The sequence below is a fragment of the Osmerus eperlanus genome, chromosome 1 (assembly GCF_963692335.1).
Source record: "Osmerus eperlanus chromosome 1, fOsmEpe2.1, whole genome shotgun sequence".
Lineage (NCBI taxonomy): Eukaryota > Metazoa > Chordata > Actinopteri > Osmeriformes > Osmeridae > Osmerus > Osmerus eperlanus.
The window spans coordinates 13,475,198-13,488,437 of record NC_085018.1 but is presented as its reverse complement, the minus strand read 5'-3'; the positions used below and the strand labels follow the sequence as shown (position 1 = coordinate 13,488,437).

Genomic DNA, 13,240 nt, shown 5'->3' with positions numbered 1-13,240 from the left:
AACCTAGTTGGAGAGTCCTAATGACACAAGAAACATGCTGCTCTGATGAATGTCACAACAGCCCCATCTAGTGTCATTCACAAGCTACTGTTTCCCTGACCATTTCCACAGTGCGCAGTAGGACTTAAATCAGTTGAAGTTATGGAAATATCTACTGACTGAGCCCAAACATAGACATAGAGACAAAGGACAACAATCCAGGTTCAACAGAGGGTCAAGTCTGTGGGTATGGATGCTAACTTTATTGCCAATACACTGGTCAGATGACTTAGCAAATGATTAACATCCTATTCGTTCTGTTTGGAAAACATAACGTGTGATCTGTGTCTCAGACATAAAAGCTGGGACAACCTGCTATCACACACATCCAACCCTCACCCACCGACAGCCTAAACCACAGAATGAAAGAAATACTGATGCTTCGAAGTGGAATGACCATGGATTAAACACTGCGTCAGTGACCAATGCCAGAACACTTCCATTTTGACAATTACAAACATCCTTGAGACACAGAGATTTAAAAGGACTACAGAACTAAATAGGAACTACATTCAAGCATTACAATCGTTTTCAAAAACACAAATCGCAAAACTTGCAATAAACAAATGACAGTTTCCCAAAGACACAAATCGTTTCAGCACTACAATCTTCATGGAATTGTCCTTTCAGAAGGACCAGACACGACCTAGGGAAACCATCCCCGACACTTCCTCTTCACTCATCAGTTAAGTTCTAAAGGTACACTAAAGGTGGACGATGACTGTGACAGCGTTACGCCTAGTGATGAGCTGTGTGTCGGGTCTAGTCAAAGTAATAGTTCTGCATGAAGACACTTTGGACTCCTCTGAAGACAGGAGAGTAGTTGTAGATGAGAGCTCTCTCTTCCTCCATGAGGCTGAGGAACTGGTGCTGGCTCTTCATGGCTGGAGACCGCGAGGAGGAGGAGAACAGAGAAGGGTGGAGAAGAAGAGGTTCAGGATGAGAGGAAAAATATTGATTAAAAAAAAAACATTCAATAAGGAATTGGAGGGTAAGTTTATTAGTTCAAAGCCACTGACAGACAGGTTAACCTGTGGCTGACCCCACAGGTTGACCCCACAGGTTGCTCAGTGCTCACCCTCTGACACGAAAAATCTGGCGGTGTAGAAGGAGGCCGAGACTGCGGAGGTTGTGTGGACCATGCCAGCTTTCTGGATCCACTCAAACGGAGCCTTCTCTGGGTGCCACTGGACCGCGTAGAACGGGTACCTGTGGGCTGGGGGTCGGAGGGGATGGGCAGGTGGGCTCGCCTCAGTTAGGGTAGATAATCTAGTTTAAATGGGACTTTAAACTAGTAGTCTAGTTTAGATGGGAAGAGCAGTGCAGAACTGGTACCGGTTTTACAGTGTGTCACTGCCAAACACACACACACACATACCCACACACCCTACTCACACACACATGCAGATACCCCTTCCCCTCTGTGTCCTCCTCCCTCCTACCCTCCATGGTGGAGATGAAATCCTTCTTGCCGTCGTTGTTGGTGGACAGGATCCTGTAGAAGCGTTTCAACTTGGCGTTCCTGCTGTAGTTCTGCAGATTGCATTAGAGCAGGATCACATTGGACTGATTAGAGTGGATCGTATTCGACTACATTCGATTAGACCAGCGTGCTTCCCAGAGACAGAGGCTGGTTGTGTATGTGGGAGAAACTTTTAACTTTTCTCTAAACTTCAACACTCGGTGCATGTTAAAGATCCTGTAAAGTAAATTCCATGTTTTGCTTCTAAGTACATTATATACATGTGAAATTAGTTCCTGAAAGCATGTGCAAAGCGCTAAAACTTTGTCACACTGAAATGTGGAGTTAAACCGAAGAACAGTTTCTCTTCCGTTTTCAGATCAGGTTTTAATGGGCGGAGCCAAAATATGCCCTATCTACGTCATTTCGCCCTATCTACGTCAGATCACTGAATGGCTCCTCCTGCTGTACTGTTATTGTAGCCTACATCAGCTAGCTAGCTAGCTTCAGGATGTCTCCCACCACCCGCAACTGCATCTTCCCTTGATGCAAGAACTCCAGCTGCGCTGCAACGCCATTTAAGTTCCCTTATTGATAATGAAAGGAAAAATAGGTGGATAGATTTTGTGAAGAGCCACGCTCATGGAAAGCTTCGGATAAACTCCAACAGCTGCCTCTGCACTGACCATTTCACGGCGGACAGTTTTAACGGGAGTCAGGTGGCAGAGCGGTTAGGGAAGTGGGCTTGTAATCAGAAGGTTGCCAGTTCGATTCCTGGCTGTGCCAGATGACGTTGTGTCCTTGGGCAAGGCACGTCACCCTACTTGCCACGGGGGAATGTCCCTGTACTTACTGTAAGTCGCTCTGGATAAGAGCGTCTGCTAAATGAGTAAATGTAAACATGGACCAGAGACAGACGGGGTTCACCAACACACGGCTTCTCTTGCAGCGCGGAGCCGTACCGAGCATCGCCCCTCCGGCCGTTCCTCCTCAGGTCGCACCTGGACCATACACCGCCGCCAGCAGTTCATCACTCAGTTCTGTGTGCTTGTTATAATTATACTAGATAACTTTTCCAGAGGTATCTCTGCTATGAGTTAGTGCAAACCGCTAAATTGATATTAGGCTACTCGGTGTAGAATTATGGTATTTTGGTGAAATGGTAGCTAATGTGTTAGAAGTAGCCTAGTTGGAGAGCTCACTGTCTGCTGTCTCTGTCTTCCATTTTTACTGTTACAGCTCAGGGGAACATTTCATTTATATGCATCTGTATGTTTCACTCATTGAACAAATACATTCTAATTCTATACGGTTTTGTTCGGCTTGACATAGCGTCCATTATCTGGGTCGGAGGTAGGCACTAGGCAGCGAGGGGCGGAGCTTCAGCTCCTTCAGGCGACACGCCCCCCCAGTCTCAAGCAGAGAAGACTGCTGATTTTTTCACGATTTCAAAGCCTAATTTAACATACTTGTCGGTGTTATTTTTTCATTCGAATTTGGATGGGTAGTTAATAACAAATTATTCTGTGGTGTGGCGAACTAAAAACTTGTTTCCAGGTCCACTTTACAGGATCTTTAATGTGGACAGCCCCTCTGTGTACCTGCAGGGAGAGGCTCCAGCTGTGGAAGTTGGAGGTGATGTTCTCAGACGCCAGGGCCTGCAGCAGCTCTCTGGGGAAGGTCCTGAACAGACGACTGCTCTGGGCCCCTGGGGACAAGGCAGGCGGGCAGACAGACAGGGCAGGAGGGGTGAGACGGGTGGGTATAGACAGAGGGGGGGGGGGGGACAGGTGGAGAAAGGAGGGTCCTTGGTGAGAGGGTGAGGGCCACAGCCTTGGTGTCTGTGGGGGTGAGGAGAGGGGATGAGAGGGTGAGGGTACCTGGTGTGAGGGTGAGGGGCAGGGCCACAGCCTTGGTGTCGGTGAGGGTGAGGAGGTTCTTGTTGCTGGCCAAGACTGTCATCTGCTGAAAGCCCTGGCAGGTTCCCCAGATAGGGAAGTAGTCCCCTGCATCGTTGGCCTGATGATCCGCAACAACATCGACAAACAAATCAGAGGAATAGAGTAAAATACAGAATTCCTCTGTATTTTGTTATTAATTAATGCCATTTCAAATCACCTTTAGTTGTGTCAGTCTAGTGGAAATTCCTTCAGAAACAGTAGCTACAGAGATACCTTTTCAGAAGATGAGGAATCCATTGATGTGAGACTTGGCTACAAACAGTTACCTTGATAGCCAGGTCGTACAGGATCTTGGACACACGGCTGAACTGCGAAGTCTGAAGGTCCACATCTCCTCCTGGCAACAGCACACTGCACACACACACACACACACACACACACAACCGATCAATAAATACAAAACGAAAAAAAAACAACTTCATACTCAAAAATCCTTGATACTCACCCATTAATGGAGTTGAATATCTTCACATATTCTGCTTCTGTTTGATTAATTCTGTAAGAACAGAGACAACAGTTCTTCAGGCAAGCAAAGAGTAGGGTGCTACTGTTAGACTGTTAGGTGTTAGACTACTGAAACCTCCCCACCGATAAGTTGCGTCAGGACAGGTGTCATGATAGCATATGCTTTTCTGTCCCCACTCCCCATCAGTGTTGAGACCTTGGTGTGTAGGCTAGTGAACAGAGGTTGTAGAGTAAGTTACAAAGCATAGGGTGAAGCGTGGAGGTTTCGGAGCTCCTCTCAGAGAATGTAAGCACACAGTACACACAGAAAGTGGCATGGTAGCTACATGTTTTTCCATTGCACAGAAAACTTTATCTCAACATCATCCTCAGCGTCAAACTCAAATGTACCTACATCTTCATCATCATCCTCTTCATCATCATCATCAGGTAACATACATATTCCATCCTTGTCGCCAGCTTACCACAGCATTGAGCGTCTCTGAGCCCATTATGTAGTAATAACAAGGTAAAGAAAGGTCTACAGACAAAACAGGAACCTGTCTAGAAGAGTTCCTGTTTTGATGTCTGTAGAAGTACATTTCTTTACCACTGTTCAGTGCAGATCATTTAACCTCTAGAACCACATAGAGCATAGAGTTAGCTGCATGACACATCTTTCCAGTATGTGTGTGTCCAGTGAGCCGGGGTGCGCAGGTCACCTGATGGGCACCACGCGGGCCCCCGCCCCCTCCAGGTACTTCACATAGGAGGCAGCGATGTAGGAGGAGCCCAGGGCGTGGATGTCTTCCACGATGTTCTCCTGGGCCAGCACACCTGGACAACACTGACAGGTTAATACATGCCACAGGTGTCATCGCTTCACTGATCAGCGTGGCTTCCCCCCTCAATGTGATCCCAGAAACAGGTCAGCTGGCTATGCAGACAGACGTGGGGAGCGCTACGTATACCGAGGAGTGAGTTTAACCGATTGAAGACTGAGTGAATGGTGGTTGATATGGTATATACACAGATGGCATATACCATAAAACAGCTTCTCTAACTTCAATGTATACAAAATGTATGGACTCATTGGAATATGTATTAAGGCTCTTTGATTTTGAGCTGCATAGCTGGGTTCTTTTTGGTTATGTGCTGATCATGGCTAACTACTGTATAGGTTATCCTCTTCGGCTCATACTAGCATACAAACTGCGTTCTACTAATTTGTGTAGAATGGGCCGTTATAGCCAATTATTTGCTCCGGATCGACAGGTATGCATTTACGGACCGTTGCCAGTGCACGGATCTGGGTTTGAGAAACACTGGGGACAGGCCTCGCAAGAAATATTCAAATTCATCATTGATGTCTTTCAGGCGCACGCACACAAGTGTACATGGACACAAATGCACGCACACACGCACAGAAAAGTCTAGAACAAGACATAGCCTATGATGAAGCATTGAGCCCAATATATATTTTTTTTTTCTTGCCATATTACATAATGTACTTTTGACTCATTCAGTCGGTTGGGTTCAGGTTTCCTTACCGATTATTGGTCGGTAATTCAGCTGAGGAGTGCACGCCACCGGTAAAAGCAGACCGCAGAGGCAGGCGGTCAGCACCGCAGGAACTACCACCGGAGAACACATTCACCTCGGTCACCACACCAGCAAAATAAACTAAGAGTTAAAAAGACAAGTTGAGATCGGTGAATTAGATCTGTGGTCAGCAGGAGTCCTGTGGCTCTACTTGTCTCTGCTGCAGCCGGATAATTCTCATCTTGCGCATGGTGGCGGGGGCGCAGGGAGAGAAAACGCGCACCATCGGTCCAGTCACGTGTGCAAACAAGCGCACAAATGCGCGCAGCAGAACATTCTGATCAATTAACCAATGGGTCTCTGCTAAAGTAGCCTAGACGTAGCCTAAATCATAGCATGAAACACTGATCTTTGCTAATCGGCCACCCGATTTTGGGTAGTCCTCTCCAGGGAAAGTTTATATTTAAGCCTAGATTTGTGGATGTTGGCCTCGATTATCTTTGATAACCAAAAATGCTGTTAAAATTAAATGTGTAGCTATGAAATATAATCTATAGGCCATGCATGTGAGATAAAAAAAATTGCGAGAGATTTTACACCTGTAGCCTAAAACAAAATTAAAACGAATTATGTCATTTAACATTGTATTATTTTTAAATTAAACAAATAAATCGTTATTTTCAGAATAAAGGCTAAATGTTTCAATTTAATATTAATTTCCACAAAATCAACCGTGGTCGTTATTTTTCTAAATATACCTTAAAATGATTTTATTTAATATTAATTTCTACCAAATTAATCGTTGTTGTTATTTTTCCAAATATTCCATGAAAAAGATAACATTTCATATAAATTTCTAAACGCAGGAGGTGGAGGCCAGAGCCATAGAAAAATCTTTTTCTATGGCTCTGGTGGAGGCTACCCGCCCGGAACGCATGAACAGTGGCAACATTTTCCCACGCAATGCATTCTGGGTCGTCTTATGAAAATGGCGGACGAAGTTGAGCAGGTTGGTAATAACGGATCTGACAGCTTTTGTAGATATTGTAGGAGTTACAGAAAGTTGTAGATGTTTGTCTGAATGGAAAAAAGATGCATGTCTTTTTTGTCGTCTTTCATTTTCTCGAGTAGCTAGCTAATTGAAGCAAGCACTAGCTCAAACAGTCTTGAAGCGTTCACAGTGCATTCATTGAACGTGAGACTTGAGATGGGTTACCCAGCGTAGGTCGCTAGCACAATGTATCCGGATGAGTTAGATCCCTGCGAAATACTAAAGCCGTTTGACAATGATTAGAATAGTTTTTCATGTCAGCTAGGTCTCGGTGTTTGTCATGAGCCGGTCATTCTGTTGACCCCACTACTGCAACCCCACTCCTATTCTAATTTTCGGTGTAATCATGTATTTGCCACTGTCTCCGTCGCCGTATGTTTGAACTCACAGCAACAGAGCAGCAACACGGTCGAAGAGCCGCTGGACCTGATCCGTCTGAGTCTGGACGAGAGAATCTACGTCAAGATGAGAAACGACAGAGAATTACGGGGCAGACTCCACGTAAGACTCCGACACGCGACCAGTATCCTCAACCCCAGAGCCTTTGAAATTGGTCCAACTCCACCTACTTACCAAACCCCTTTCTTAAACATAACACAGTGGGAGCCCTGGTTGTATTAGAGCAAAGCTACAGATAGGTTGTTAGTGGTGTGTTTTTTCCTACTTACTGTGTGTAACGTTGTTGCTGTTGTTTAGGCTTACGACCAGCACTTAAACATGATACTCGGAGACGTAGAGGAGACAGTGACCACAGTGGAGATAGACGAAGAAACGTATGAGGAGTTGTACAAGGTACCCGAGCGCACCCCTTTATTTTAACACAAACACACACCCATAGCCTGGGGACTGACCAATCTGCGAGCTCATGGTTTAGTTGCTCTGGCAGATGGGTCTAGCAATGTCAGGCTAACACACCCACACGGAAACACACTCTTACTCACACGAACACTGAGAGAACTCTGTACATGTATACACTTAGTCACACTAACACATACAGAGTAGTACAAGGCAGCCAACAGACTTTAAAGAGGGGAGTGGTTGATGTTTGTTTGTTTTTGTTCCCCAGTCCACGAAGAGGAACATCCCCATGCTGTTTGTCCGAGGAGATGGTGTTGTCCTGGTAGCTCCTCCCCTCAGGGTTGGCTAGCTCCTCCCTCGGCTGCAGGCTTAGGACTCCCTGTACTACAACCATCTCTTTCACTCTCACTGAGGAACAACACAAGTTCAGCCCTGTTTCAATTCTCTAAAGATCCAGCCTTCCTCACTTCCTTATGCTAATGTCTGATGGAACACAATACGATGGGCGTAAGCATGGTGTCTCGCTACACCGCTTATACCCATCTGTTACACATATGGTCAGTGATTTCTGTGAGGATGGGAGGTTGCATGTCTAGAGAATCCAAACAGGGACTTGGTCTTTTGATAGTGTTTTTGTTGCAACTCTGACACATATAATCTTCTTTCCTCATATAATTTGGTATGTTTTAAGTTGAAGCAGGATATGATTTGACCTCTTCTTATAGTGAACCACCCAGAAGACTGTTTAAAGCCCAGAGGTCATGACCCCTGCTCGTCCTGTCATGACCATACTTCCTGTTTTGATTTGAACTAAACAACGGGGGGATCACTGTCCCCAGCTCTTGTGTTAGGAGCCTCTGGGTCATCTCTGGGTGGGGGCTAATTTTATATTTTTGTAAAGGTTGTGGAAGCAACGGCATGGCAGCCCTTTTTTTGGTTGGTTGGTTGTGACACTATTGAATAATAAAAAACAAAGACGTTTGTAAAGACTACCGGGTGGTGTTCTTATTCCTGGCTTGTGTGGTCCGAGGAAGGCTGGGTGTTATAAACTAACTGTGAGCACTTTTGAGTCAGAATCACGTTAGATCAATGCGATTATTCTACTGATTTTCATCAACATGAATGGTTATGTAAAAATACAAGTTAGTCATCATTAAAGCTAATTCACTCTAGGGTCATCATCATCGATGGGCTCTACACCATACAAAAGATCCGGTCAGATAAAACAGGCAGGTTGACAGTTAGTGTAGCTATCTAGCACTGCATTAGTAGATCCATTAGTAGATGGACCATGGATTTTATACTATGCCAATATTCATCAAATTTATTTGTATAACCCCCAGCGTTGGCTGACCGACGACCAGGCAGGTGCTGACAACTCAAACCCCCCACACCACAAGGGATGTGTGTGGGGGGGGGGACAGAGAGAGGAGAGCAGGGATTAGAGAATGCCAGGAGCAGCTAACAGTTACAGTCATAATAGAATGAGATCCCCACCGGTGTGGACTGGTGCAGCAACATGCATTCATGTTCATATAAGTTCATTTTGGATTGATAGATGCATAAGCAGGCAAACAGACCATTTATTAAAGATAGATTGCCTCACGGTATATACATCAACACCACTAGATGGTAATGTTGGAACATTTTTGCTGTCCAGTCTGCAACCAACAGGGATAGCTGTTGTTCAACTACTCAACTATCAACTAGCCAATTGGCTTGAGGGAGGAAAACAGATTTAGCTGAGAGAGATCCATATCTGTGGGATGTTGGAATGCACTTCCTGAATGCTAATAGCATGTTAATGATATATTTCCATCATCGTACTATAATGTGGATGGATTTCAATACTCAACTAACTTGGTAGCTGACCTGATTTGGGATTCATGTCTGCCTATTCAGACCAGACTTGGCGCAGAATACCATTTGAAATGATTCAGAGTACTCATCTGTGCTTGATTGCTTGTGCCTAGCTAAATGGAACCCCTGACCACCTGTCCATCCAGGCAGACTCACACAAACGTCCCGCACATTAGTGAGGACCCGAGATACTTAATGGCTCATGCCTGAGTCGGGCAGTGTTCTCATGTACGTGAGACAGACAGAGCTCCCCGGCTGACTCACATGTCAGGGAAGTGTATTTCTAGTGTTGTGTGTCTAAAACAAACAGTCTTGTAGCACCGCAGAGAGACGTGCAGACCAAAGAAAAGAACATGAAAAACGACGTGGTATTTGCAGAGCATCCCCAGGCAGTAAGTTCTTGGGAGAGCAGCACCAGCAGAGTCAGCGGTGTGGGGTGTCAGGGGCCAGTCTTCTCCCAGAGCCTGGATGGTCCTCTGGCAGGAGTCTAGTCCAAATATAGCTGACTGGGGCCGGGCCCAGCCTGGCTGTGCCTGTATAGGAGTCATGGGAGCCATTGTCAGGGAGAAACCTCAAGAGGGATCACAGTACCCTGGTCACAGACACAGGCCGGAAGTACCCTGGTCACAGACACAGGCCGGAGGTACCCTGGTCACTGACACAGGCCGGAGGTACCCTGGTCACTGACACAGAGACATCCCTGAAGTAACAGAAAATAAATGTACGTTGGGATGCGTCAGGCCCAGAACCACAGTCCAGTGGCCCCAGACTGGACTGTGGGAGACTGTGTGCTCTGTATTGTAATGTGTTCTGGTTACATAAGCAGAGAGAGGAGAGAGAGGATAAAGGAGAAAAAGCGTTGCATTTGAGCAAGGATGTTGATTCAGCCAACCGAATAATAGTGACTAAGCATTAGTCAGGTCTGGGCAGAAACACCTGCGGGTGTTTATACCTTTACAATCAGGAGTTAACCCTTAACTATGCTTGCACAACCTACCATGATGATAACATTGGCGTTACAACATAACAGCATGCAACAAACTTTCCACTTTTGCGTGACCCATGTTAGCATGTCTGCGTTTGTGTCTGTGGTGTTGGGGCTTGCTTGTGTGTGCCTGCGTGTGTGTGCTTGTGTGTGTGTGTGTATGCTTGCGTGTGTGGGCATAGTGTGAGAGTTTGATCCAACCAAAGAGAGAGTGAGGGAGAGAGAGATAGAGGGACATTTGGAGTAGGGGAGAGAGAGAAGAAAAGTAAGAGGAGATATACAAAGAAAGAGAGAGACGCAGAGAGATAGAGGGAGAGGAAGTTGGGTGTGCTGGCGAGCCAGCCATGTAGGAAGTCAGAAGGGTGGGCTGAAGAGTGGTGAGAGAAGGAGGGAGAAAGATGGCCAATCGGACCGCTATAGGAGACCTAGCCGGGTGTACCTGTCCACACTGGACCCGCTCACTGCCCTACTATACCTGCAGACATCATTCTTAGATGAACAAAGTTGTGATGCTTTTAAAAACACATGGTCCAGATAACAATGTGCCTTATTTCTATGGTAGCAAAACATCCAAGACTTCCAAAGAACTTTGTGTTACAAAGGTTTTATTTACTTAACACAAGCCCAGTTTTGTTTACATTATATGCAGCCAGCTATTTATGACTGTCAGGTGTGTTAAATTACATTGGAAGCAGGAACTGACAGGTAACAGGAAAATCTAGTTTCACAGAGATAGGTCAGAAATTGTACTAAAAAGTGAATATTGTCAGTGAATATTGTTCTCAAGTTGAAAGCAAGACTGTCACCTCTGAGGCATCCAAGGTTAAATCAAATTTTTGTGTACATTTTGAAATGTCACACACGTCAACCAGAACAACCAGACATACGTTTTCCTTTCAGCTTTTCACTTGTGCTCCCTACGATGGTCGGACTTGCGCCCTGCTTAGGGGCTGGCCCCACCCTCTGGGAATCTCTGCAGTATGGAAGCTTTACATGTGAGGGCCTTCAACATGATGGCGTGGGTGTACGATGAAAGTGAGATGAGTGGTGCTGGCAGGAGAACACCTGAGCTCATGTCTCTCCATGTCACTTTCTCAGTGTCATGATGGATCACTGTTAGTATCTTACATGTTTTGCATAATGTGTTATGATGAAGCAATGAGTTCTTGAGGAATTCCTGTGCATTGGATGTGTGCGTGTGTGTATGTGTGTGAGAATGTATGTGTGTATTGTGCAAAAAGGGTGTCTGGAGCTGGTTAGAGAACCACAGAGTGCCAGTTAGCCAGCAGGAGACCCACCAGAGGAATCCGATAACCAGATCGTTCCATGTGAGCTACAGAAGGATGCCATTCTCAGCTGAACCCCAGGGGTGTTTCTGTCTTGGGTGTTTCTGTCTGGGTGTTTCTGTCTTGGGTGTTTCTGTCTGGGTGTTTCTGTCTGGGTGTTTCTGTTTGGGTGTTTCTGTCTGGGTGTTTCTGTATGGGTGTTTCTGTCTGGGTGTTTCTGTCTAGGTGTCTCACCCAGGACGATCGCGAGCCAAACTGAACGTCCACCATCAGACCAAGAGAACGTCTTTGTGGTGGGAGAATGATGTTTGGGCAAATTGTGGAGGGGAGAAGGTTTGGAAGCAGTTTGAATGGTATTTAATCTGAATGTCTGTGGTGCTTCACAGTGGAGCGTCAAGCCTTATGGGAGAGGAAGCTCTCTGGACCCTGCAGCCCTCTACCCTCAGACCCATCAACAGACATGATAAAACAATATGATTACAATTACAACCAGCCTTCATGTGAGGTTGGGGATAGCTGAGTGGTAGAGTATTTGACTGCAGTTCGAGAGGTCACAGGTTACCATTTCCCTGTATGTTGCTTTGGATAAACCCATCTGCTAAAACAACATATTCATATGTGGATCAATACACCAATATGACTACAACAGCCATTATATAGATCAACAGACATGATCAAGATACCAATGTGAATACCACAACCATGAGATGGATCATGAAACATGATCAATATATCACTGACCTGACAGCTGATAGATTATGTCAACAGCTGTATACAGTATGTTGTTTGAAGGCCACGGCATCCTGTACACAGTTGGAGTGTTTGGTATCCAGATGATCTGTTTGGTTTGAGACGTGTTACACAATCCTAATGCCCTCTTTTCCAAGACAATAATAGTGGCTATTTAAAGTTATGACCAAAGGGAATTCATGACAAACCCCTCATAATAAAGAGCCCTGGTTTTACCACTGCCCAGACTGAAAGCCAACTCAGACTCGATTCAGACCAAGCATAGTAGTAGCATTGTAGTCATGCCAAGCCAAACCAGACCAGACCAGACCCGATCTGACCATACCAGACCAGACCAGCTCGATTCCTCCATTTGTTGTACCACTTCAGTGTCTGTATGTGGTTGCGTGCTTGCATGTGTGTCCGCATGTGTGTGATGATGTAACCGGAATACATAACATTTCCCCAGGTTCAGCTTTGAGGAAGCAATGACTCATGGGAAGGTGGCCTCTCTGCATTCTATTTTGACATAGAAAAATGTTGAGCATATGTGTGTACCTGTCCCCGGAGAGGGCTTTGACCATGTTTGACCTGTGTCTCATTGCTGACAATGTGCAGGAATGCCACTGCATGGCACAGTCCTTGCTGCTGATTGGCCAGCCTCAGGAGCTCAACACACCCGCATTGGCCTCTCAGTGAGGTGACTTCTTGTTAGACTTGTTTAGAGTTCACAGATGTTTTTCGTGAAGAACGATCCACCCTTGGGGCAGCTGAGAGGCGCAAGTCCAAAGATGGACTTGACCTTGATAAGTATCACTCCCTCCTTTAAAACCTTTCTGCTCACGCAACTAAAACCCACTACTACCTGAACAAAATTAACTCTGCCTCAAACCCTTACAAACGTTTCTCTACCTTGTCCACCCTTCTTAACCCACACAACCTACTAGGTCCCAACCAATCAAGTTTCAAGACAGAAACTGCCTTCCTGTCAGTCACTACTGCCCTCCAGTCAGTCACTACTGCCCTCCAGTCTGCCAGAGCTGCTTCAAGGTCATCCAACATCATTCTGCTGGACCTATCATA

At 45.7% G+C, this 13,240-nt stretch overlaps 2 protein-coding genes across 2 annotated transcripts; one reads left to right on the top strand and one right to left on the bottom strand.

Moving 5' to 3' along the window:
- Positions 1-207: 207 nt before the first annotated feature.
- zgc:171566 lies at positions 208-5,800 on the bottom strand. Its single transcript, XM_062461374.1, has 9 exons — positions 5,457-5,800; positions 4,629-4,743; positions 3,908-3,958; positions 3,729-3,813; positions 3,382-3,520; positions 3,103-3,209; positions 1,482-1,572; positions 1,118-1,255; positions 208-923 (listed from the first exon to the last, which is right to left on the bottom strand). Exons 1-9 carry the CDS (start codon positions 5,557-5,559, stop codon positions 802-804), a joined length of 951 nt encoding a protein of 316 aa, XP_062317358.1. The 5' UTR covers positions 5,560-5,800; the 3' UTR covers positions 208-801.
- Positions 5,801-6,364: 564 nt separating this feature from the next.
- lsm3 (LSM3 homolog, U6 small nuclear RNA and mRNA degradation associated) lies at positions 6,365-8,289 on the top strand. Its single transcript, XM_062461362.1, has 4 exons — positions 6,365-6,457; positions 6,890-7,000; positions 7,196-7,291; positions 7,566-8,289. Exons 1-4 carry the CDS (start codon positions 6,431-6,433, stop codon positions 7,644-7,646), a joined length of 315 nt encoding a protein of 104 aa, XP_062317346.1. The 5' UTR covers positions 6,365-6,430; the 3' UTR covers positions 7,647-8,289.
- The last annotated feature ends 4,951 nt before the right edge of the window (positions 8,290-13,240 follow it).